This window comes from Malurus melanocephalus, unplaced genomic scaffold (assembly GCF_030028575.1).
Source record: "Malurus melanocephalus ecotype Western Australia unplaced genomic scaffold, MMel_1.1 scaffold_27, whole genome shotgun sequence".
Lineage (NCBI taxonomy): Eukaryota > Metazoa > Chordata > Aves > Passeriformes > Maluridae > Malurus > Malurus melanocephalus.
In genome coordinates, this window is record NW_026623259.1 from 2412715 (window position 1) to 2440541 (window position 27827).

General features: G+C 37.7%; 1 protein-coding gene across 1 annotated transcript; it reads left to right on the plus strand.

Annotated features, from left to right (window-relative positions):
* Positions 1-1003: 1003 nt before the first annotated feature.
* On the plus strand, positions 1004-26980 carry PPP1R3A (protein phosphatase 1 regulatory subunit 3A). Its single transcript, XM_057390464.1, has 4 exons — positions 1004-1797; positions 22254-22312; positions 22422-22558; positions 24767-26980. Exons 1-4 carry the CDS (start codon positions 1004-1006, stop codon positions 26978-26980), a joined length of 3204 nt encoding a protein of 1067 aa, XP_057246447.1.
* The last annotated feature ends 847 nt before the right edge of the window (positions 26981-27827 follow it).

Genomic DNA, 27827 nt, shown 5'->3' on the forward strand with positions numbered 1-27827 from the left:
GGAAATAGGAGACATTAAATGATGTGATAGGAAAAGGTGAGTTTTGAGTTCAAGATCTTTGTTCTATAAAGACTGGGACTTTCCATGTGTGGAACGCCATGAAAGTGMAAGTCAAATGTTAACTGAGTAAGTTGATTAAGAAGCTACCTTTTCATTTTGTTTGGAAGGTTGAACAACCTTTAAAAAGTATAGTGTCTTTCTTCCTTCTGTTTGTAGCTGTGAGGTACAGGTTTGTGTTTTAGAGTCAGATGCCTAAGTTAATTCTCTCAGTTGCTTTTCTCTCAATTTGGCCAGATGATGCTAAATATAATCCAGCATGAGATGATTTCATAATCCAATTAGTGGTGAACTCAGCCACATTTACAATGGTACCTTACAAGCTCATTTCCAGTGTACTCACCTCAGTGTTTGATTGTATTCCTGGTTCAATGAAGTTGTGAAGGCCAATCCTAGCTAGAAAAAGCTGGCATAATCCTAGTGTCCGACTCATTGAGTCACTATGGTATAAAGCCAAGGCAAAAAGTCACATTGCATTTTGTATCTGAAAACATTGCAAAAATGGTCTTGAAAATAYATATAGGAATATTTTACAATATAGAAACTATTTACCTGATGAAGTATACATCTCAATCAGAGATTAGTATCTCCTCATTAGTGCAATATGATGAGTTTTTAGTGTAATATAAGTTGATCATCTTTAAATAGCTCTTGCAATTTAACTATACAAAGAATTCAGATTTTAAATGCTGTTCTTCTTCTTAGCACATGAAGCCACATAAAAATAAGAAATATAATATTTGAAATGTATCGTTGAAATTGTAACACCTAATACTGTCAGATGGAGAAAGGCCAACATAGCTCGCACACCATGGCATCTATTAATAGAGCTGACTCCCTTTCRCAATGTCAACTGTAACATTAATCCTTGTTTTAAATCGTAGTATCTCAAATATCAGYTGCCACTAGTTGTACAGTTCTCTTTCAGTTTATATCGGAGAGCCCAATGGAGTCTTTTGAAGGACCTAGTCATGTTAACAGGGCTAACTTATTACAAATCCCCATTGTAAATGATTCCACTTCAGAGGACGAAGATGTTAATGTTGACATTAAACTTCGTTACTCTCCACGTCCCCGAAGGCGGAATTCTTCAGTTTCAGAGGAAGAAGAGGCAGAAACTCCCACCAGCATCTCAAGAAAAGTTTCATTTGCTGATGCATTTGGATTTGATCTTGTGTCGGTTAAAGAATTCGATATCTGGGAATTTCCTAACATGGGACAAGAAGATGATGTAGAAGATGAAGTTTTCCCTCAGGAAGAGTACTTTTTCTCCCAGCAGTTTACACTACCTGCATCTCAAGAGGAACTTTTACAGAAAGTGAGAGAGCAGAAAGTAGCGCTGGAGTCAGTCCTGCTTCTGCCTGGCGTTACCTGTATGAACGGCATTGTACGAGTCCTCAATGTATCCTTTCAAAAACAGGTCTACGTTCGAATGACATTGAATAACTGGCTCAGTTATTACGACATYCTTGCAGAGTTCATGCCTAATTCTTGTGGCAGCGAAACGGATCAGTTTTGCTTTAAGATTTCTCTGGTGCCTCCTTACCAGAAAGATGGAGTTAAAGTGGAGTTCTGTATACGCTATGAGACATCAGTTGGTATCTTCTGGGCAAACAATGATGACAAAAATTACACGTTGATTTGTCACAAGAAAGAAACTGTGCCCAAGGTGGATAATAAACCCCAGAAGGAGGTTACAGATAGGTGTCTTAAAGGCTGCTTAAAGACAACACAAAGCAGGTGAGGTTTTACCTTAATTTTTGGTAGACTATAGCTGGCTAATTCTGACTTTCTATAGATGCTTACTGAAGTCAAGACTGTCCATGTTATTTCCTTCTATTTTACTTTTTTTTTTTTCTAAATAAAAAACTAGACCAAGACTTGTTTTCAGTAAAGTGCTTGTATATATCAGCTAGTGGTTTTCTGCAGACAGATTAATTGGGATCATAGTTTTATGTATGTCATTCATTTGAAAAATAGTGTGAGGGTCTATGAGCTCTCTTTGGCTGTGTACCAATTTTGATCTCTGTAGAGCATAAATTGAGCTGACATTAGTGGGATCTACAGACTAAGGTAGCTGAATAGTTAAAATACTTTGTATCCACTTCCTTTCTAAGTCAACAAAAATTTAAAAGCAAAACAACAGCTGTGTTTTCACATTATTTATTTCATGGTTCTTTCTCTACATGCAATCATTAAATCAGAAATGGCACTGGTGGTTCATGAGGCAGAAGTGGATAACTTAGGGAAGAATACAGCAGTTACAATAGCTGGCACAAACTTTTCTGCAAGTGGTCAGGCTATTCTGCAAGTTCCGTATCAGGGCTATAATTCATTTTCCCTGACACTGGTTGTGGCTTCTGTTTCATAAATGATGAAATGAATCATGTTTTATAAGACAGAATTGGTAATATAYTAAAGAAAAAATATATAGAATTTATCTTCTATATACTGTTCTGATTAAATATAGACATATATTTGTAAAGTGTGTATTTTAAACCGGCAGTGGTTAACATACTTTAATCACATATAAAGAGATTCACCTAGGAATAGTAACTTTTGCTTTCTACTCTTTATCTTCTTTCTGTTAGCAAAACAACATTGCATGCAAAAATCTAATTCTCAGGGTTTTTTCTCCCAAATTTGCTGCAAATCAGCTGACTTCTGCAGAACTAAATCTATTTTGCCTGTAATGTCCTTTGCAATACTTGGATGCCAGAAGTAAATTAATGTTGTGTTTTTGAATTTATGTTGAGGTTTTATTTCCTGTACTCTTTCCAAATAAGGCAGTGCTGTTTGATTTCACTGGTGCTCTTCCACTGGACTGAACTGGTAGCAAAGGGGGAAGAGCAGTGGTGGGAGCTTAAGGAAGAGGGAGACAGCCAGGGCATTCTCTGTGCAGAATCTTTGTTCCCAAAACCAGATTTGCTGTGCTGGGAGCTTCTTCCAGCTCTAATCGCACATTAGCCCTGTGAGGAGAGGTGCAAAATATGTCTTAGTGCCTGTATCAACGCCGCAGGGTAGGAGCTGCCCCAAGGCTAGCCCAAGGCCTGGTTCGTAGCCAGTCCACAAAGCTGATCTGACAAATGTCCTTTGGGCCAACTCTGGAGCCCTCACGATGGTGCTTCCATGAGGGAACATCCCAGAACGTCAGCACGGAGGGAATGATGCTTTTACATGTCATGTGGTCAGTTCCTGACTTTGCATCTGAATTTATACATGATTTCTGTCCTTCAAGAAGTGTCACATGACCCATTCTGGGTAAGTAAGATAGCCTGAGATACCCTGCAGGAGGACTGTGATATCAAACACCACAGGCATGTGCAGGCAGTGTGACTCCTGCCTGAGTTCAGGTAGAACACCAGGAACAGATGATGGACACGGAGAGCTGAGTCTCAAGTTAGCGAGCCTTGAGCTTCCAGATGGTTTCAGGAATAACCTGGAAATTTACATACCATTGGGCATCTAAGGACAAATGACTCCTAAGTGTTTAATTCCCTGAAGCTTCCCATGACATGCGTAGTGCTAGCAGAAGTTGTAGAAGCCTTCCTTTTGGGGGATGCACTTTTACATGGATATATTAAATGATATATGTGTAAGTCTGTTAAAAATGGGAAAGGAGATAACATATTTTCTTCTCAATGTAAAATTATTTTGTCTCTAATCAGACTGCAAAGTTTTCTCCCTCGATGTGAGACTGAAGAGGAGTGCATATGTGTGCATRTGTTTATACATATATTTGTATGTATGTATGTATACATTTATGTGTATATTTGTTCATATAGACACATATATACAAGCATGTTTACAATATTTAAACCAAAGTGGTCAGATTTTTGTCTACATTAGGATCTGCTAACCACTTCTGTCAAGCAGCTAACAAGCATGCACTTTCCAGACCCTCTTTAGTGSCAGAAGATTGTACTGCCAGAAGAATGACACTTCACAGAAAATGCAAAAATGAGCTGAAAGTATCTTTGCAATATGGTTTCAGTGGTCAACAGGCTTCTGAAAGACAGTTCTGGCAGATTGCAATCCAGGACTAATTTTCTGCTATAAGGACTTCATTGACTTCACAAGAGGCATGAYCCTCACCAGTGTAAATGAGGTCAGCATCAGGGCCTTTTGCTTCAAAAGAGCTAAGGTGCCAACTTGCATTGCTCTCTTGTTTTTCAAAGTGTCTTTGTACATGTTGCCCCTTTGAGTGAGGAGGAACACCCTGCAGACATTTGCAAAAGAACCTCATTATTCTCCTTCAGACCCTCATTAAAACTTCTTTGCTTTGATATCTGGAAAAAAGTGCAAGACAAACAARCCCCCTGAAATTGGCAAAGTGAGGCTGATGAAGTGCTGTTACTCCTTCATGTCATGTTGGCAGTGCTGCCTCTTTCCCAACTTTCCTCYACCAGCCTGTCTCTTTTTTCTCTTACTTTTTGTACTGATGATAAGCTCTGCAGCATTTATATGTGCTATGCTGAGTGTTCATAGATCATTTAGCAAAGATGGGATTGGGGGCCTCACCCATACCTATCTTGTTGCCTTGTTGCAAATAGATAGAAGTAAAAGCAATTTTATCTATTATTATCGCAACAAAGTGATGGGTAAGGAATATTGCTATCCGTACCCATGAGTTGGACATCTAAAATTTAATATTTCTTTATAGCAATCTGAATAGAAGGATAATTTAAAAGGACACTCATTTAGGCCTCTGTTGCGAATTCAGAAACCTCTAATAACATTTATATTTTTTTTTAACTCTTGGCTCTGAGATATTTATACTTTCTCTTAAAATGTGCCATTTACCTCTGCAGTTAAAAAATAAGACATGAAAGAGTCATGTTTTTAAAGCAAAGAATCTGATCCATTCTAGGGCATGCTTGTGTGGCTAATTAAATGTCATTAGCAAGGATTAGTTGTGTTAGTTAGGTGAAAGGAATAATATGCATGTTCAGAGGAACTTACAGGGGAAACACAATAATATGGCTGTATTAAGTTACTCTTAACATGATCTAGGACAAAGTTGAATGAATAAGGACAATAGACTGATTTCTCACACCATTATTAAGAAATAAATTTAAAAATTGTCTTAGCCCTCAAAAGTTGCCCCTGGGAAAAAAAAATATGGTAAAAAGCAAAGCTGCATCAAGTAATTAATGCTGAAAACCGTATATTGGATATTTTGAACCAGATGACTTAAAAGTCTGCCTCTTCATTTCATGTTTCATTTGCTTTTGCTCCCATGACTAGGTATGAACAAAGAGTATTCTCTTGAACTTTCATAAATTATTTAATTCTATCTGTATTTTAACAACCTGAAATAATTTCCTCATAAAGTTTAACAATTTTTGTTGTTTCCAAAAGTCTTCAAATGATGCAGGGGAACAAAATACAGTTTGGGAAAATAATGTTTAAATTAATTAATTTATGCTTTGACCTATCTGAAAGTGTTTTTTTAACTTATACAAAGTCATACTTCGGGAGAACATCTAACTCATACATTTTAAGACTGTCACTGGAAATGAAAAAGCTTCTGCCAATAAACAGGCCTTATTTCTATCATATTTTCATAAATATATACATACACATAAACACACACATATTTATAGACATACATGCATATATATATATATATATATATATAAAAGAAAAATGTAAATTACTTGTATGAGCTCCACTCTTTTTTCTTTTCTTTGATACTTATACTTTTGGGATATGGATAATGAATTTGAATGTGAAGTTTTCCCGGTCCTCAGATTTGGAGCACATGATTCTGTTGTGGACATCAGGTTCCTGCACTGATTTATTAGACAGGAGCTGGTTGGGTGTTGTGTGAGGCAGTCTCCTGCAGATCATTCTGCAAGGTGCAGTGATAAAGTTTTGGAAGCCATATCCCCTGTCACTGGTGATGCTGGATCCCATTTCTGTGCTCGGCTCTGCTTTGCCACCTGTCAAGAACAAAAACAACAGCACAAGGAAAATGACTGATAAGCATGAGAATTGTTTACAAGAGGGTAGTGTGTGTTTGTACTCCTGTYCTCTGACAAGGAAGGGGAAAGCTACCATTTTTGTCATAACTGGTAGAGTTATCCCCCTTGTAGCTCTTTGAGCCCACAAATACATCACTCTGAACTGATCCACCCTAAGTGTGTCACTGTGATCCAGCTGATGTTGGTTCTATGCAATTTTTTTTTAAATTGCTATACTATGCCTTTTTTGGGAAGTAGTGCATCAATTCACTTCCCTCCAGGATGCCACTTTAAAATACAGCACAGAATAGGGAAATGGCTCTTACAAAAGCTGCTCTGTGTACAATGCACAATGAGAAAAAAAAAAACCCCATGTCTGTGGACCACCAGGTTTAACTGCATAAATACTGAATAGTCTCTAAGCAATTGCAAGGGAAAAATTTCTTCTGTGCATGAGTGCTTTTCCTTCTTCAGCTGCTGGTTATCTCATTTTTGATGGGATGTAAAGGAAGGAAGTTGCTGAAGACCCAGTTTGGCAGAAGTGCACGGTGCTCAGTCAGTCTTCCCAGGCAGATGGCAGGCCAGTACTTAGGTTGCCCTGCCCAGTTTTGCTTCAGCTCCTCTTGGCCTTTCCCACAAGCTGATGATGTGATAAAAAAAAAGAGAAAAATATATTTGGAAGTAGTCTCTCATGCACTTTGCTATGAGGAACAGCTGTGTCATTTCCAGCTGGTCCATTTAAAATATGGCATTTAAATTATGTTCCCTTTGAATCCTTGTTCTTTTGATTGTGTGTCACCACAATCAGGAAGAGAAAAGAAGAGCATAAAATGTTAAAACACAGATTTTCTTTGTATTCCTCTATTTAATCTCAAGGTTGTTTCTGGCAGTTACATCTTGATCAGCATACAGATATGGGATTTTACTAAAGTTTATTGCTATTAATAGGAAGTGACTGTAGTCACTGTTTTTACCAGGAGAGCAGCTGCTAGAGAAGCTATCCATTCACAGGCAGCCAGCTAAGAGGAAACTCCTCTCTCTGTGTTCAATCTGACTTAGTATTCCCAGACTTTTTCTTGCCTCCTGGTCATTGCCAGTCTTTCTCAGTTGTAGAATTAGATAAGACTGACACCAAAACAAGACTTTTCCAGGTACTTGATGACCGTGATTGTCAGAGATACAGGATAATTATTTAAGGTCCTCCAAAATATATTATTCAAACAAGTGGGATAAAAGCAAGCTGTGGAACTGAGTTTGAATATTAGGAATGCTTCTTAATAGCAACTTGAGTTGTCCTTTGAAGAGATTGCTGCAGACTTACTCTCCAAAGTAATTTAAAATAAGCTAAGATAAACCACTTGAAAAATATTCTACAGAGAACACTTCTACTTGGCCAGAAACTACACTCAGTGTTCTTTTTTTCTCTCTGTTTAATCATAATATTTCAAAATCTGGGCATGTTTACTATTTGAAATATGAAACTTGTTAAAGATCCTAAGATATATGTTTAGATTAATGGCTTAAGTATTTGAATGCTATAATAGAAACAGGTGAAAGATGTGGATGAGAATGGCATGCACAGACAAATAAGACATGTTCTTCCTGTACTTGTGGTCCCCTAACTGGAGAGTACCTGAAAGCTGAAAACCTGCCACATTTTTGCTTTTGGTGATTGTGAACTGTGCTACCCTTGTGCTGTCCATTTATTGCATGAGAAATATTAAAGAAGGCTTTTATAATTTAAGGGAACAACATGTTGCTGTACTGGCAATCCTAGCATAGTATTTACTCTGGAATTTATTAGTATCAGTGATTTCTCATTCATTTCCAGGATCTACCTTAGAAGCTGCTCTCACCAATACTACAGAAGARATATTTGTGTTCTAATGTATGGGAAATATTGGTTGCTATAAAGCTTTTCAGTTGTTTGCATGAAATCATATTAAACCAGTGCTTTGTAATCTGGGTGTCATTTCTCASTATATGATAAGTACTTGTATTATGCATGTATTGCTTTGCTTTACATTTGTAGAATTCTTTCTTCAGTTGCTACAATTTCATCAGCTTCCTTAAATATGCCAACACTGTAACACTATTATGACTGACTCTTAAAACTTTTTAATTCAGCAGCTGGCTTGATCCTGCAATAGGCACAATGAATAATTTAACGAGCATTGAGAATCTCACTGAACTTTGTAGGATCCTTCATTTGTAAAACGATCCTTGAATGTCAATATTTGCAGGATCAGATGCTCTTTCAGATAGTTGGTTAAGGACCTTTGGAAAAATAGAAATACATTGCTAAATGAACTGCTGTATGTTCAATGAATCTTTTGTTYAGGAAGAGATCTGTTTTGCCAATTGAACCAGGCTGTAAATGACCGTTTCAATACTCTCTCCTGTCCACCATTCAGGTACTACAATTCATAAATGCTCAGCTGAAAATTAATCATTCCATTACATTCACCTTGACTTGGCTAAATGTTAGTCTTGAAAAGATGATAAAGTTAGTGCAACATTAGCTGAGAGCACTGGAGTCATATTTAATTATTGCATTGACTACCAGTGTCATTTGAGCTGTTTATTCTGAATATGAACTTTAAACTGTGATCCAGTCTCAGCACCACAGCTCTGAAATTGAAGTAATGGATTCAGCTGCCGTGTAGATCCWGAGAACCAAATGCCCATGGTATTTTTAAGATAAAATATTTGTTATCTTCTCAGCTACAAAAGGTGGGAAAAAATATGGTGGTCCAAACAAATACTTTGAAAATTAAATGGAGGCCCTGCCCTAGGGCAAAGGAAGGGGTGAGACCTTTAAAACACCATGGGAAAATTTAGAAGTGGCTATTTGATCCCTAGACCTTCAGTGACATGCACAAGAAAGTATTAGTTGATATGCCAAAGCATAATAGAGGGCTTGGTTTTCTGAGTGTCTTTCCACTCTCCTCCTGATTCGTGAAACCAGCTGATACTCTAACRCTGAACCTGAAGATTTATTGCTGCTGTTTGCTAATTGTAGTCCTAAAGGGCCCTGAGCTACGCAATTGAATGTGAACTACGGAAAGCTGGCAAGTTTTTCTTACCGTGCACTTAAGTGCACCAAGTGGATTGTCATTTACATTTTGTTTTGATGCACAAAACTGTTGTGGATGTAATAACATTTACGGATGCTGGATGATAAACATAAGATATGCTAGCCTGAAACACTCCATGTTACGGGTTTGGGGAGTTTGCCAGTCTCTGCAGCTACCCTAGCAAATCTGAAACAGTGTCTCCTAAGTTTTTTTCCATGTCTTCTTGATAGAAGTATTGAATTGATATCTATCACACAGCTGCCTTCTTGCTGTGTGCTAGTAACCATGTGAAAAACAAAAAAATGGTTCTAGAAGTCTCTTGCCATGATAACACCGGGGATTTTCATCCTGTTGTGATACTTATTGAATGTACAATTGCTTTCCAAGATTTAGATCATAGTTGCCCTCTCTCAAGAACAGCTGCCTAAGGCTATTTTTTCATGATCACTTTCAATTCTCCTCCCCAGGAGTGGTATCTGTGTCTTAGTCTCACCTGATTGCCATCTGTCTGTCTACAGTCTAAGGCACTTACCACCTTCGTGTATACCAAACTCAGCAAACTGCAGGCAGCCTCTAGGAAAACACTCTCTTCTGACACACCAGGAGACTGCTCCTTCTCTATTTTTCCCATGTGAAATCCAGAAGAAGACCAGATGACACATATGTTAAGTTCTTTCTCCTCTCAGATTTATCCAAAACAGACACAACTGGAGAGTTTCTCTCCTCCAATATTATAAAAAAGTGGGAGAAAGAAGCAAGAGAAGAAAAAAGGGACACTACTCCTAGTTCCTTTCTACAGCATCATTTGGATATTTGTTCATGCTCCTTCCACACAAAATACCAGCCTAAGAAKCATATCCTCTGACATGAGGCAAGCCTAGGCCTCAGGAAACTTGACTCCTGATTCATTTTTGCGTCTTTTTCAACAGCTTTGCCCTGGAGATAGATGTCCCAATAGTAAGGTCCTGCACTGCTAATTCTCAATGGATCTCTCAGTTGACTTTCTAACACTGAYCTCGAGAATATTTTTGAAAGAGTTTATCTGTTTATGAAATACTTAGCCCATTATGGAAAAGAATTCAGTGAATTTTCTGACCAATCAGAATATAAAACAGCTGTGTGACAGAGCTTCTGGACTGGCTTTTCTTCAATGTGGCTRCACGAATATCACAATAAAGAACAACAATCATGACAGAGCTATGAAAGGATCTGGAAAAAAGCGTCAGTGTTCCTGTTTAAAATTGCTGTAGCTTAATTTGAGGTATAACTGACATTATGCGATGGGGTCTCTGCAGTCTTCATATCTTTAGTCATGAGATTTGGGGATAGACAATGCTATATTAAAAGTTTGAGCCTGGCACCAAATTGTTGTTGTGATCCYGGTTCAGACTGTATGGCACTAAAATCTTCAAAAGGACAGATATACATCTATATTGAAAAAAAATGTATGAATGTTTTGCTATTAAAACTCAAGGTCTTTTTTAATGAGCTRGAAAATAAAGACTAATTTCTTGGGACTTTGTTTGCTTTGAGGCAATGATTATTCTCATCCCAAGTCAGGCCAATGCATTTTGTTCTGTGCCACCCATGTCCCTGCTTCAATCATAAACTAAGACTGAAAAATGAAAATATTAGTAATTGGAAAATATAATCCCCTGGATAACACCAATCCAATAATCTTAATAAAAATAGGTTTATTACAAACATTGTCTGAATCCTACTGGGAATTATCTTAGCAGAAAATATGCTTAAATTCCCTTACAGCTGCTCTCTTGATCAATTGTCCCCCTTGATACTATTAATCATCATACCATATATCACTTATTCTGAGCATCCTTTTCAACTTCACTCTCCAAACTTCTTTTCTAATTTTTCCTTGTGCAGAAGTTACTGACAGTCCTTTACTGTCCTTTTTCAGTCCTACCTTCTCTCCTCTTCTGCTGACAGCCCCTTTTCTTAGGTGAGAAGACAAAAACTACGGGTGTTTCCTCAAGGTGGAGAAATACCATGAGTTAACATTGTCTTCCTCAAATTTCAAACATTTAAGTAGAGGTTCTTTGTGGCTCTGTTTTCATTCAAAGTGCTTGTGAAGKTTGCTTGCCTGACTGCTGAAAATGTAGTCCTCTACTCCCAGAGTAGTTTTGGAACGGCAGCGGCAGTGCCAGCCTCCTTTGCCGTGCCAGCCAGAAAATGTCCTCATCTACTGTTCCAATAATGAGTGCACCATGCCGTCCCCTGCCTCTGTCCTCTGCTTCCTGACTATCAACAAGGAAGCTAATTAGTGTCAGTCCCGTTTGTTTGGTGACACCTATTTACTAAGAACTAGATTGAGCCTTCTCTAACACTGCCATCAGTTGAAGGTCATATAAGAAAAACAATCTTGCCTAGATTTGCAATAAGGGCTCCTATTTTACATATAGTTTCATTTTAATAGGATCAGTTGTAGTGGCAGTATTTTAAAATATTATTCAGTTATTTCTACTTAGTGTTTGCACAGCTCTTCATTTATAGATGTTGATTTTTTCTGCAGTTTTTGCTTCTGAATCTTTTCCTTTGTGGTCTCAATCAGTTTTGAATATAACAACATAAATTACTTCTTTCTGTGTTGTTTAATTTATTTTTCTGTTGTGCTTATATTTTTAAATATCTCYTGAAAAAGAATTAAACATGTAAACAGAAGACCATGATACCATCACACATACAATAACAATATCGTTCAGGCATGTATAACATGATATCTCCACAAGCAGGGATCATTTTAAGCCAAAATGCTTTTAAGGTAGGAATTGGTCATAGTTTCRGATAAAGCCACCTGACAAGTCCGGATTCAGGAGTGTGCATTAGGTGCCCATAAATGAGGAATGGTGCTGGCTGAGCCTCAGTTGTCTTCTGTTTTTGATTTGCTGTCAGCATGGACAGCAGTTCTCTGCTCTGTTCAGGCTTGGTCTGTCTCTAATCAGTGCAGCTGTTGGTTTCTCCTGTGCCTAAGGACCAGTTCCCAGGTTTTGCAAAGAGGCACTTATTGCAGCCTGAGGATGCAGCCGCAGCCSACCCCCACAGCTCTGCCACCTGCCCAGCTCAGCTCCCCTGCACCTCCCTGAACTTCAGTGCAGCGCCCTGAAATTCCAACACAGCTCTGACACCCCTAACTAACATTAAGATCAGCCTATTTTAAGACTAGGTAAAAGCCTGAAAACGACCTAGAGCATTTCTGTGAGAAGCGTTATAGAGGAGAACTTACTTTCCTTGAAACTTGCTTTCAAAGCCACTTTACAGCTTTTTCCAGCCTCCCCCGATTAATGGGTTTGGTAGTTCAGAGCTCACACAGGCTGCCTGCACTGACTGCCCTTTGCTGGTTGCCACCTTTGCTCTTCTGCTCACTTTATTCTCTCSTCCAAACCCTGGGAAGACCCTTTCCAGTTCTGATTTTATGTGCTCAGCACCTCTGCCTTCTTGGATAGCCGTAATTCAGTGTCCAGTTGTTTAGTGCTCTCCCTAGGGTCTAATATTAGAATTTTATTTCATTGTCTTTTATCCCTGTGTCTTGTCTCAAAAACACAGAGGACTATTTAATATTCTCCACAATAATTCCAATTTTCTTGCATCTTTTATATATATACCACAGTCCACTCCAACACATCCTCTTGTAGCATATCTTTTTATTTTAATACACCGTAATCTTCACATGCTCCAAATCTGGTTTGCATTATTGAAATTCTTTAGCAATCATAAATAACCTTTGTCTGTATTTATATGATTTCTAAGAAAAATTGTATTCCCTTAATTTTTGGCAAATTCTTATCAATACATTTATATACAGGTTATTATAAAGATTAGCTATTCTTATCTAATTGTTTCTAGGAGTTTAAGACTGTCTCAGCAGGAGTTGCTGAGGGATGAAACTTCTAATGATGATTTAAAGCAGTGAAGTGTGTAGGCTGAAACTGAAATAATTATTGCTGTAACCCTCTAAGCACTCCAAGTTCCTCAAGAGAAAATACTTTGTTCAGAACAGACCCTGAACAACAAAATGCGAAAAAAGTAAAATAATAAAAAACCTCCAACCCTTGAAGCAGGATGATAATTTAGAAATAGAATCAGTATAAAGTGAAGATGCTCTCAACAACTGCTCACAAATGCATCAGACATCACAATTAAAAGGGAATAATAATTATGGCCCCATTCTAAAGTATGGAATATTCTATTCCATTCAATAAGTCATGAACACTTTAAAACCATCAGTGTAATCTACAAACCTATATTTACAACATTAAACTGGATGTTCTGCCTTTTCAATAACTGTCATCTCATCTCTATTATTTTCACCTCAGACTCTAATTGTTTCTTTTATAAGAGCTAACCTACCAGTGTCCTTGGCAGTACAGTTTATGGCTCATGCATTTACAGTAATTGTTTGGGCAATTTGCCACACAGTATAACAATCTTCACATCACAATCAGATTTTATAATAAACAGCATTAGTTGTGAAAAATACAAGTGATGCATGATTCTTATGGTAGATAAAGGGCACCGAAAATGCCCTTTAGAAAAAGAAAGGAAAACGCTCGAGCCTTGAACTACTTGAGAAAAATACTGATGTCACAATAGAGCTAATTAATTTGATGGTACAAACAAGAGGGGGAAAGGGCCTTGCATTCATTAGTGTCAATTCCAAATGAGAGCATACCGTTCATAAAAATAATATTCTGCCTTCATTTAGACAAAATATGCAGGTAAACAAATAAGAAATAAGCACCAGCTCTGGCAATAACAATGATTTTGCTCCTTATCTTTATCAAGGCTCTTTCTTTTCTCTAGCCACAGGGAGCTCAAAGCCCGGGCAGATACAACTTGCAGGTAAAACTCTGGATGAGGGCAGATCCTGCTGCCCACCAGCCTGGTTTGTTCCAGTGTTCTCCACTGCTGGCTGCTGGAGCCTGTGTGTACAGTGCTGGTCTGCTCTTGGGTAGTAGAACATTGTTGTTTCTCTCCATGACACACAGATAGTGGCACGTACAGGTGTCTCACTCCACATGTCTCTGCTGCAGACATTTTGTGGCCTCTCACTTTTCGGGTGTCCTGAAGTAAGAGGTCAAGCATTGATCTGTTGTGAGGCTCTTGGACACAGCTCCAGCAGGCAGTCTCCCACATCAGAAAATCTCCAGAGAAGAAATCATGTATTTGCCCTCTCATGCCAGTGCACAGACAGGTAATCCTCAGGCTCCTTGTCATCTCCACGCCATGTTATGGACCCTGGGTGGTACTGAGCCACAGCAAGACAAGGCCCCAGGAGGCWCAAAGGTGGCTTCAAGCTGTACCTCCTCCTCCTGAGCTCAGCTGTGAATTCCCTGGCAGCACCAGGGTAGAGGCTACAAACTCATTGCATGTGGTAATAAACTGTGGAGTGGTTGTATTATAACACCATAACTTCAAATTCTGAGAACACAGACATCAATTTAAATCAATAGGGAGATTTTTTCCTATTGAATTTTGGATTGAGCAATATGGATGCAAGAAATGAGCTTGTCTTTACTCATTAAATATTTAGTTCACACATTCAGTTAGTGAGATAGAATAAAATTAACTGTGGAGGTTCGATCAAAAGAGAAGTCAAAGTCTGCACTTTGAAGGTCCACATCAGGATTCTTGGTAGCTCCCAAAGCAGAATGAAACTTATGTTTTTAGGANTTTTTTTTTTTTTTTTTAATATAGTACCAAGGTTTTTTTCCCTTCTTTCATTTTCCTCTCAGTGTGAATTGGGTTTGGAAATATTTTCTCCCCTGTTCAACTGGTATTTCAAGACCAGCATAAATAGAGCAATATTTTAAAGCAAGCCAACTGTTATGGGGGTTATGTTGGTAAAAAATATCTTGAATTCTTACTCCTCTGAGACTTACCAACAATGGAATAGAACTTTAAAGCTCTGATTGGAACTTTACACATACAAAGTGTATGTTGGATGTTGGATGTTTGTGGATTTTGAATGGTATGGCATACAACATTACTGAATTTCAGAATTATATTTGGAAGACATGCACATTTCTCTTTCTCTAGTTTCTCACTCAAATCTTCAAAACTTTTTACAGGCTTTCTGCTTTCAATGTGTACATAAACACTTTAAAATAATTTTTGTTGCTGCTTATTTAAATGCAGATATTTCCTTCTGTACATCCTTCTGAAATTACATCTGCTGCTAATGATACAAAAATAACCAAACTGAGCTGCCTGCCCTTCCCTCCCCATATTCCCTTTCCCAGCTCCGTGGGGTTACAGGTCTGTGCAGGATTGCCTGTTTGGCTCCAGTGACATCTCAAACATGAGTGCTTATCTGCACTAATTTACTTTTTGCTCTTCTGCTTCTCAGTAAAACACTGCTGGCAAATGTAACTACTTTATTTCAAGGATTTCACATGTTGTTTACATCCCAGTGGCATCATTCTTCAGCAAGGCTGGCTATTTTTGGCACTAGATCCAAAAGCACTAGTATTATCGAAGAYTGCTGCAGTATGAGGTTACTCTGAGGCTTAGAAATCTATTCTGAAATTAGAATATAAGTACTATTTGGTTAGCAACTTCAGTTTTRCCAGCTCCTTTCATGAGGACATTTTAGCTCCATCTCAAGTTCAATACATCACCTTCAGGGTAGAATTTTGATTTGTTTTGATTTTGAATCTACTGTGAAAATCAGAAGCATGGAAAAATCCACAAAACCTGAGATAATTTGAATTCTTAAACAGAACTATGTTTAAATTTTTTTTCTTTCTTACATATTTTAACTAAATATTTGAGAAATACAGTCTTTGAATACTTTAACACCATCATACCTCTCTGAATTTCAGACTAAATAATATAATCCCACGTTTTCCTKTAAATACAAGATAGTATAAAATTGATCAAGTTGCATTAATTTCAGAGTTTTTCAGGTGCATTTTTATCTCTYTATACTCAGTAATCTAACAATTTTAGCTTTCCCTCCCCCATATTTAAAAATAATTATCTTGTGATTTTTAGTGCTAAAAATGATAGTGAGATAGTGAGACCTAGCATAGGTGTATATAGCACAGAATAAAGTGAATAGTACTGTGAGTTATACAAACATACGACACAGCTTTAGCCAAATAGTGGTGTATGAATTAAAATCATGACAAGCTACGATAACCCCACCCATTATGAAGGAGTTCGTTGCTCCTGGCTGTAGTCCTAGACTTATTTCAGGCCAGACAAAAACACCTGCTATTCCATAGTGAAAATGTGCACTCCTGAAAGCATAACTCCCAGGGCATGTAGCTGCACAGGAGCATTGGAACTAGGGCTGGATTGCCACTATGGGACCACGAAGTCTTWTCCCTTGGGAAATATCTTGCATAATCTTGCTCACAAAAATATATTCATGTTTCCATACTGAGACCTTCTCAGTTTCTGGTGTCTGATACTTGCACTGAAAAACCACAGGATATACTTTTCTAATGCTTACAAATCTTCTTTTAAGTTTTCACAACAAATGTTTTTGTGGACTCTTTATATTAATGCATTAACAGTCTTGCTACTTTTTTTTGTCTTTTGAATATTTACCCCTTTGCTATACCAACAGAAAGCATTTATTCCTACTCTCAGACTTGATTTCATCATGCTGAAAATAGAACTACTCAACCGTCTCCTTGGTTAAAATAGGTTTTTCATCCTTCTGGTCTTCCTCTAGTCGTCTTCTGAACCTGTTCAAGTTTGAATCAATCTTTCTTGGGGATTGTAGACAAAAGTTCTAGAGGCGTTCTTATCARTGCCTGGTGCCACAACGTGAACATTTCTTGGAAATCTTTCATACCTGGGAATACCTTCTCTGAGACATTACTGCTGAAATTGGTTTGCCTTGATATCACATTGTCCAGCTCGACTCACACCAGTGGCTTGGAAATGGTTTCTGGCAGAAAAAAAACCCCTCAGATTTTTCTTGTTCATCTGTTTCTTTCAACTTCTGAGGCCTAGTTTTGTGGCAAAAACTCTTTCTAGTCCCTAAATGTATAACCTGTCACKTTATAATTTTGAATTTCATCCCTTATCTATTATTCTGATCCTCCAGGCCACYGATTTCTTTCAATCCTCCTTTGTGTTGATGGTGTCTCCCAACTTCCTCTCTGCCACGGATTTAATTTAACTTTGACTTCTTGTGCTTTGGTCTGTAATAACATGACTGAGTAAGTCTGATTGCATGACTTGTCCTCTCCAATTCCCCAGTGATTCCTGCCAGCTCCACAGCCCAGCTCGTGGGACCCTGCTTGGCACCGAGCCCCACTCCCACCGCCCAGCTCTTATACTCATCTCCCTCTTCTCCTGTTTAATTAATAAATTTCCCATGTGGCTGCACAACAAATGCTTTAATGAAGTCCAGATAACTGATTTTTAGACAAGGGAAATATAGTAATCTTATCAAAGACAGATATTATCAGGTGAGTCTGGCATTTTTATGCCATTTTCAGTTTATCTGTATTTCTTCTCTCATTTAAGTTTTGATCTAAATCTATTGTGAAATTTTTTGAAGACATCTGGGTCCATAGTTGTCTTGACACTATTTCTCTTCTATTTTCCTAAACAAAGCTACTACTTTTTCTACTCTTCTGATATTGTTACAGTATAGGACCAATTTGATAGATCTGAATAGTAAAGGTTTTAAAACAATATGTGTTTTTCTCTATTGTGTCTCTCAGATTTGGATTGGAGATTATCTGCTTCTYTTAACTGGAGTGTATTCAAAAAACAAGTTCTGCTCCCACACTGGATGAAATAACATCATTTTCTAAATTTCCTTCAGAGGAAAATGCTGTTCCTATCAGTTTTGCCCTGCARGATACCTGTTCCTATGAAAAAATGCCCCTCAACTAGCACTGTGGTAGAAGAGTTTATGAGAAGTCTTTTGATTGTGGGGTTATATAGAGATTATCTTAATCTTGACAAAAACTCACTTCAAAAATAATTCTTATTGAACTTTAAAAGGCTAGTTTGATAGCCTAGACATGCCTTAGTTTATTCCAACCCTTCATGAAGTCAAAGAAATACTGTTGATTGGCTAATTTTTTTTTTCKTGTCACTTACACGTTTGCTATCCACACTTCACATCTTTAGGGTTCAACTTTACCATTTCCTCTCTGGTATGCCAATTCCACTTAATTTTAGGACTTCTGAACTCCTTCACATAATGTCTATCACATTTTCAGTTCTCTCAGTCCTACTAACTAGCCCCTCCCTGAACTTCATATTTKTTCTAATGCAAAATTACAGTGATAAGCTGTTTTCAGTCCTGATTTGTTTTTATAATTTAGTACAAGTGAATGATAACTTCATCAAGAATGAATCATATGAACATAGGTTGTTGGGGTTTTTAAGCTGATAGAAGTTTGTTAGCTCCTGGTGCACTTTGTGAAGGTACACCTCGTTCAGCTGAGTGAGAAAAAGCAACAGAGCTTTTGCAGATTTACARGTACTTATGATGGAATGGAATTTCATCAGCTGACTTAATGGATTTTTTTTTGCTTGCCTTGCTGTCAGAATACCTGTATCTCTTAAYAATAAAAGTAAACTCTTTAAAAAGAATAGAAATTTTCTGTCTCTTAYAATGTAGGTAAATTTAGACCATCCTTCACAAAGTGCAATAATTAATTTCTAAAACAAAAGCTTAATTAATTCTAATTTTAAAATCTGCTTATGGAATTCTGATACTGTGCTACAACCTTTTCAGAGAAATAGGGAGARAAAACTTGCTAACTAGACAAATACCTTCTAATTGCCCCTGTTTGATGAAGGGGCTAATTTTTATTGGCTTTAGAGAAATACTTCAGTCCCTAGGGTATACATATATGTTCAAGATTGTTCTGTAGTTATATGCACACATAGCTTCAAYATCTCCATATCATTTGTTAAATTGAAATAGTGATTTAAATTACTATTGTTTTATGCTCCTTGTGATCCTCAAACACTAGTATGTAGCAGTATCAATATCCTCAATTAAAGCTAATTTTAGATTTCCCATGAGAAAAATGATATGAGGACAGATATTTTTGATACAAAATTAAAATAAGTAAAATAACTGTTGCATTAACATTCCCTGAACTCAGGTATTTGCAAGACAGTGTGCAAAATAATGGGCTATAAACCMGCAATCTTTATAAAATTCAGTGCAGCAGACAAGAAATTATGCTACAAGCCCTGCAGTGTGTATCCCTGCTGTGAGTTTGTGTTATCATTGCTATTTTTACTTGTGTTGCTGTTGTGAAAAGAAACTTGTGGATCAGGGCTCCAGCTGCTATTAGAACAAAAGTTAAGGAAAAATTCAACTATAATCACAGCAAAAGTACAGTCCCAGCCGCTAAAAATCCATAGCTACATTCCAGTTTGAATATATAGTTACAAGATGAGATTGATGCAGCTTTAAACAATGGCTCAAGCTCTAGGTTCCCTTCATGGTCACTCTCTTTCAGAGGCAGAAAAGGTCCTTTGAAAGAAGTGTCACCCCATCTTACTCATCATGCCCATGTTGGAGGGGATGAATCTCCTTTCAGAAGTGTTAATCTCTCATCACTGATAAGGGGAAGAAATACAGGACTGCCTGAACACAGATGCTTAAAAGAATAAGGGTAGATAAGGAGACACTACCCTGGCACACACCTGTAATTATCCAGCTTGAAGTATGGTTATACCTGTACATTTAAACTTTTATAAAATAGGTACTCATCCTTAGCAGTTTTATTCAAACACTATGTCTATATTTCTACACTAAAAATTTGTTAATCAAATATTTAAACCAAAAATATTTACAGCATAAGAAACACAGGAAATTCGGCACAATCCAGTTTGTCCTTTCTCCAAGGTATGAAAATTAAGCTAAAGARCAAGGATCCTGCTTGTACATTCTGCTGCATTCGGAGCAGGCAAATTGCCCTCCAGTTTTTCCCCAAATGTTCCATATCTGGTAATCTGAGTATTTTTTGCATGAATGATGTGCAGTGGGGTTTTTTATCACATGAGGGTGTGATAGAAACTGAAAATGGCACTTTTACTTAGATGCCACATTGGCTGGATGYCAACTCTAGCTACCGGTAAAATATTATGCTAGATATAGTCATCAACATCTCCCCTTCTTCTAGGAATGCTTCTTGAATGAAAAAAATCTGTCAAACTCGGTTCCTTTAAGAAGTAGACAAGAGTTCTTTCTGGCAGCAAATGGTGCCATCCCTGCTTCCCAAGTGTTGCACCATACAGCTGAATGATGCAGGTGGTCAGCTATGTTCAAACAAATGTTCAAAGACACTTTAAGACGCTCTTTCTTTTCCCACAGGAAAGCAGTGGAAGTTTTTCTGCCAGACCCATGTGATTTGGGGATCATTGTTTTGGGGTGATGATTCAGTTCATATGTTATACATRTCTTGGCTCCTAATCTGGGGCTTTTGCAGGCACCCTAATAGCACTTAAATGTTTTGATGCGTCTGTATCAGGGTTAAACCCTGACCTACACAGAGTCTAGATTTGTGGAAGCAGGTGAGTGAAGAAGATGCAAAAGGGCAGAAGAAAACTGGGAACTAGATGCAACGCTAACTCAAGCCTTTGAACAGTAAAAAAATCCCCAACAAACAAACAAAACCCCAACCACCCTCCCCCAAATCCCTMTGTATAAATAATAAGCACTAATGATTTACCTTAAAAAACTCCACAGATTCAACTGGAAAAGGTAGTTCTGCCCACCTTTTCAGAATGAAATGCAGATTATAGTGACTGCTGGCAGGGAAATGTACAACTCAGTGTGAGCAGAAGAGTGAGAAACACATGGAGGTTATGCACGTACCAGGATTCAAGAGTGACATGACATTCATATGGATTGCAAGAATATTTAGCATTATTGCAATTAATGGTGAAAAAGAACCACCGAGAGAGCATTAAATCTTGTGCTTCAAGGACAGCTTTTAACAAAAAATGGGCAAGAGGAAATTTAAGAGGGCAGTGCGAATTACTCCAAGTATTTTCCTACAAGAACTCTACATMTTCCCCTGAAGTATCTGATGGTGGCCAGTGTCAGAGATCAGGTGCTAGACTGGCAAGAGCTGCTGTCTGCTTTAGTCTGGCAATCCCTATAAAGACTGGTTTTTAAAAAGTTGGTGACAGGAGATGTCTGCGTTCTTTTAACAGAGTGTAAATTTAGCATCCTCCTTCTGAATTAAGCATTTAGGTGGCAGAGTTAATGTTATATTAATTCAAATGGAAGACACTAGGAGAAAATAGAAGGGGAAAAGATTAATATTTGAAAATTAGAAAGTAATTTTCAGTAACAGAGGTGGACGGCTGGTTGAAAATCACACAAATTAAAACCTACGGGGAAAAAAAATCGCTCCTCATAGAGAAGTCATCAGGAATGATATAATAATTTACATTTTACATAAGTGACAATCTTTTAATATTTTTTCCCTTTTCCACTAAAGGTTAGATCCCTATAAGCACACAATTTGAACTGCTAGGACTTTGCATTGATATCGATGTGAACTGCAGGCACACAGCATCTCTCTGTAGATGATTTTTGTGTTGAACCTGGCCTTTGTTTTCGCAGCCAGAAAATCAACAGAAAAATTTGCACTGGCTGCAGGGAAGCAGAATTCATTCCTGCTGGCCAGGCATAGCTTAGCAACAGGATTTATACTGTACACATGCAGGGAGAATCTTTTGATTTATTTCAGGTAACAAAGATGCCTTTTTCCAGCCATCTCTGTATACATACAAATATTTGAAAAACAGAAGCAAGAGAGAGCTCTTTCCTCTCGAACACATATATCCTTCCAGACTCTTGCCTGACCCCAAAATTATGCTTTCCTGTCACTGACCCATCTAATCACCTTTGTGCTTCTTTCTCAGAAAAAGCCTGGAAAAACCCATCAGATTTGCAATGTAATCTGAAGGCCAACACATTCTCATTTTCTTGGCCAATTCTTTCCTATGACCAAGCTTTAATATTAGGTCACTCAAAAAAAGCTACATTTTATGTGGCTGTTGTTTTTGGAATTTCAAACAGCATTCAAAATTGTGTGTAATTAACTAGTAGTCTTTATACTTGAGTCTAAGAGGAATTAGAACAATAATTTCTGCAGAATAACACAGGAAATTTCTTTTTGTTTAACAGAAAAGAAGAAATATTGGCAACGTCTGATGATGGCACATGGAATAACTCAAGGACTTCAGGTACAACACCCGGTTTAATTAGTTCTTCCTTACTGCACATGTTAATTAAAAATAGTGTAACAACCAACCTCATGGAAATTATTCAACTATGTTTTTGTTAACCCTTCAGGTACAAACATCCCAGAGATTGTTTATTCACAAGCAGAAGACAAAGACACCAAACGAGCTAATGAAAATATAAAAGAGAAAAATGCAGAATACATCCAGGGTGATCACAAAGATGATGAAAAAGAATTAGAGTTGCTGGTAAGTGTTATACAATTATATCTACAGTATTAAATGATTTGAATCCATTTACGCTTCAAAGCTGGTGAAATGCYCCCTTTTAACAGAGCTGACTGATGTACTAATTTACAAATGTAAAGCCTTGGTCTCTACTTACACTGAATCTCTAACTGATTCAACAAAAGAAGGTACTTTGATTTCCGTATAGTGCATCAACTTTTTCTGGTCTTAAATTAATGACTTCTTCCTTTTGCTTCTTTACCAGAGGCTCTAAATGACAGTTCTAAGGAATTAGAAGAGTAACATCTAAAAAATTTCCTCTCCTTGTCTCTAGGATGGGAATACTTTTAAATATATGTTTTCTATTTGTAAAATTTTTATATTTGTAGAACTGTTTACTTATGAGATTTTTGAAATTATAGCTATATGAGCAGAATAAGTATGTAAGTATTTATATTAGCAGGTTTTTCTATATCAGTATTTTACATTACATTTTTTACAATGAATTTCACACTCAGTGAACATTCAATCTATTAGGATTTGTGTGCTTGCATGTGTGTGTGTGGTTTGCCTTGCATTTTTCAGTATGAAAGAAAAAATGGCAATAAATGAGACACATACAGCAATCTATTATTCCCAGTGTCTGTTCTCAGCTCATATCATTTGGGTGCACAGATTCATAATCATAGATTATAATAGCTATCACCTGTGAAAATGTGAATGCTGAATCAGACAAGAGAGGAAGCTGGGAACCGTTCTTTTTTTTCTTATTGATAGAGAGAAAAAGAATTCCTCTAATTTGAATATAAATTTTTCTTGTCTTTTATTTTAAAAAGTTGAAAATTGTCGCCTATTGTGGAACCTTTCACTGCCTGAAAGTCAATGTTTGTTGKTTTTTTTTTTTCTTTATGGTGAACCGTGCAAAGGAGGACCGCTAAAATCCCTTGTTATTCTCAGTCCACCCTTTTACAAAAAAAGGGGATCAAATATAACCATTTGTTTATCAATTGCCAGACTTGTTCGTACAATAAATGAAGGGGGAGCTATAATTTAGATGTTAATTTGCACTGTGCGCTCTTTAATGAATTAAACAATGAAGGCTTATAATACATGGAAATACAACCAAATCTTTGAAACACACAGGCATTGGCTCACAAGACAGCTGTGCAGTTGACAAGTAGCATGAGCCTTATGTGAGAAGAAGGGGAAATCGTAAGATTTGCATATAATTATTGAGATCATGCAAATGTCAGTTATGAGGAGGGGAAAAAAACACAGGCATCTCACTGTTAAATCCTGACAGTTGGCATCACCGAAGAACTCAAATACACTTGAGCACTGGTTGGCAGAGGGTCATTAAAACAGAATTTGCAGAGACATTAGCTCCCTCACTTTTCTTTGAGTGACGTTTTACTATTAATAGTTTGCAGAGGCTTTGCAGAAAACATATTAATAAGAGACACTGTAATGGGGGTATCTACAGCAAGTGCAGATGTATAAAAGGGTGCCCAAGAAGCTAGCCTCTAATTGATCAGCTAGTGCTATCAGTGTGACTCTGCTAAAGTGAGAAGAGAGTGCAATGACAAGCAGGCATGGCTGAATAATACAATATGATATTTGGGAGCTAGGAGGGGGAATGATTAGTTTCTGGCCTTTTACTTTCCTAATCTCATTTCCAGCTCATGTGTTACCAGATTGTCTAAAAACAGTCTGGTTTGAAGCCTGTAAAATGGTCCCTGAGAGAAATGAAGTACAGATAATCCTTACAGTATTTGTTCATGTGAAATGTGTCTTTGTTTACTGGACAACACTGTCCATTACTGGACATTGATGTACTGTATCAATGTCCTCATTTAAGTGCCAATATCCATTCTCACCCCACAGTTTCCTCTCTACAAATCTAGAATCAAATATATAGGGAACAAATTAAGGGAATATTCTCTTCAGATTTAAATTGTTTAAAATGCAGTAGCAGCTTACAGAACTCATGAATAAAGAGAGAGGGTTCTGAGCACTATTTTATTTCCTTCTCCTTTAAGCACCACCATAAAGCTCATTACCTATGTTAAAAAATACATGCAATGCAAATTTTGCAAATGGTTTGGAACATGTTTCCGTAAAAGCTTTGTTACTGAAAACAAAACTTTTCATAAGGAAATCCTGCCTCCTTCATTTGGCATATTTTTGCAAAGCACTTTTTGATCATTCTTTTCTATTCTATTGTTTCAGTTAAATCAGCACTTCACAGGAGCTAGAGGTACCTCTTCCAGAGATGAAAGGAATTTATACACAACAGAGCCAATTAATTTTCCAAGTGAAACTGAAAGATCGGTGAAAAATCTAACCTGTATAGAAAGAAGCAATGACTTGCGCCCTGTGCCTATCAGGTCCTCATCTGAAAACCCTTCACGTGCAATAGGAGAAGAATTGAAAGATAAAGTTAAGTATTCTGTAAGAGATTATAATAGTCAGCTACCAGGGAAGGAAGTCACTGATGGCTCAGTAAACAGCTATGAGCGGTCTTTGGAACATACTGGTACCAGTAAAAGCCTTTTATCAGCAAAATATTTTCCTGTGACAGAGCAGAATGATGCCATCAACATTAAGGCTACTGGCTCAAACGAACAAGGAGAGAGGCGCACAGATATTTCAAAAGGTGAAATAGATAGTGTCTCGGGAAGTAAGATGATGGAGAGGTTATTCATCAGTGAGGATGCTGCTGGTACCTCAAAAGCAGCCTGTGAAAGAACACCAGAATCCGTTTTGCCAGAGCGTGATGAATCTGTGCAATTAAATGCAKGCATAGCAAGGACGCTGGATGGCAAAGCTAATCCAGCTCCGGAGCAGCAGGCAACACAAATGTCTCACCAAACTCTGGATTCATTGTTGTCAGATACTGACAAAAATGAAGGAAAAATCAAGATTGTTGAAAGCAATGTTCAGGTACATTTAAGAGGMGATTTATACGCCAGCACCTTTTCACATGCTGGTGTCTCAAAAGATTCCACACAAAGCCAATATGTGCCGAAAAATGGAGTTGGTGAAATGTCAGAAAAGAGTTCTAACACCGATGTAGGAAAGGAGAAGAAAGTCATTGAAGTTGCAGACCTGGCATCARTTGGTGAGGAAGATTCCAAGCCTTTCAAGTCTTACAGGAAACATAATGCCAAAGCCCTGAACCCAGTACCTATGCCAGTGGAGAATAACAAGCAGGCACCCAGGGCTGCCAAGGTGGATGAAAAACGACCTGAGGACACTCAGGAACACAGAGGATTCAGGAGATTAAAAGACACAGAGAAGTCAGAAAACACAAATAAAGGAAGACCATTTGGAAGGGAAAGTGAAGCAAACTCTGTGGAGCAGAGGCGGCAAGAAACGGGGAGTGAGGGTCGGTGGGGAGTGAGGGGGAGCATGGAACCTCAGAGCACGACTTCCACAAAGGAGCTGTTTACCTGCCAGGAGGCAGAGAGTTGTGAAAAGTCTTCTGTCTCTGAGCAGGGTATTACAGAGAAAGCAGAGGCAGGTACAGCTTATATAATTAAAACAACATCAGAAAGTGCTCCAGAAAAAATGCCTGGCAGTGAAAAAGCAGTAATTGCTAAGCTACCTCAAGAGACTGCACTAAGTGACAGGCCCACAGAGGAAAAGGAAACAGCGTTTGATACACATGAAGGGAGAAATGATGGTTCACATTATGCTCTTTGTCAACTCAACACAGTGGGTGTATTATATGACACTGAATTTGAAAAGGAATCAGTTTTAGGTATTTATAATGCATGCGTACATGAAACAGTGCAAGGAGAAACGAAGTCTGTATGCAATAGCAGGGAAAAATGTGCCAAAGCACAACCAGACAATATTCTACCTGTAGGAGAAGCAGTAAAGGCTTCTGCTACAGGAAAGAAAGAAGATTTGCAGCAGGGTTTATGTTCAGAAGCATCTAAAAGTCTCCTGAGCACCCAGAAGCATCTATACAGTGAGAAAGCAGAAGAGCTCTATAGGGAAGAAAGCCATGTTGATACAATTTCCTGTTTATGTTCTAAAGCTGAAACAAAAATGCCACCTTCTGGCACAAATACTATGCCTAGTTACCATTATGAAAGCTCTGTAGTGGCATCTTCAGAAGGGCTCAAWGAAGATGGAGGAACAGACTCTCAATCTGACCATTTAATAAATGAGGGGAAAACACTAAATTGGCTTGATAGCTCCACTTCTTATTGTGCAGGTATTTCTAACCAGAAAAGTGAAGCAGTTAAGTTGCCTGGTGAGTCTCCAGGTTTAAAACATACTGCTTTCAAAATATTTTATTTCTTCTTATTCCTTCTTTTTGCTGTAACACTCTACCACTATGATTTGATGGTCTGTCTTGCACTCTACCTGTTCTCCTTGTATTGGCTATACCACGAAGGAAGAAGAAGCAAGGAATCTATCAAGAAACAATAACATTGACTGGCAACTGTGATCAAGATCCATGGTCAATAACCTCCAATTCCACCAAAACATTTTCATTGTTAAAGAGTTTATTCATTGTTAGAACCAAAGCAAGATTTCCACAGCAGCACCTTTTATTAAGAGATTACATATGGACTTGAGCCTTCATGTAAGTAATTAAACAATGCAGGACCATTCTGTTGGATCATTAAATACCTGTATGAGTTCTGAAGCACATCAAGTGGAAATGAAGTACAGTTGTTGTTTCTTAGTGGGATATGCAGAAACAATGAGTCATGTCTCTAGTACTTAAACTCACCATTTACTTGCTTTAATTTCTTTTGCATTAAAGCTTCATATTTTTTTCTGGGATTTTTTTTCCCTAAGATTCTGTGTGGTACATAACAACACAAGGAACAACACAAAACATAAGTCAGTATTTTGGTGCTGACATTGCAGTTGATAATCTGCTAGTGTAATTAGCCAATGCTGTAAGCAATGCATCTGTTGATAGTTTAATATATTTTTCCAAATTTTTATTTCATTATTTTGCCTAAGAGCYTAAGTGGTACCCCTATTTGAAAATGTAAGGCTTTGACTTCAGTTACAGCATGTAACTTTCAGGATGTAACTACAAAGCAGAATAGATGTGCTGTTTGCACCATGTAAAGATGGAAGGCCACAGCCACAAGCCCCTTATTGTTCACTCATGTGCATGAAAGATTACGAGTTTTGTAAATGYGGACTGAATAACATGACTGAGAATTTCACTGAACTGTTATTCTGGGCAAAATCTTTGACATTTTTTCTCAGTGCTGCTTGAGCATATCTACAAAGCATCAAATAAATTTTACAAAGG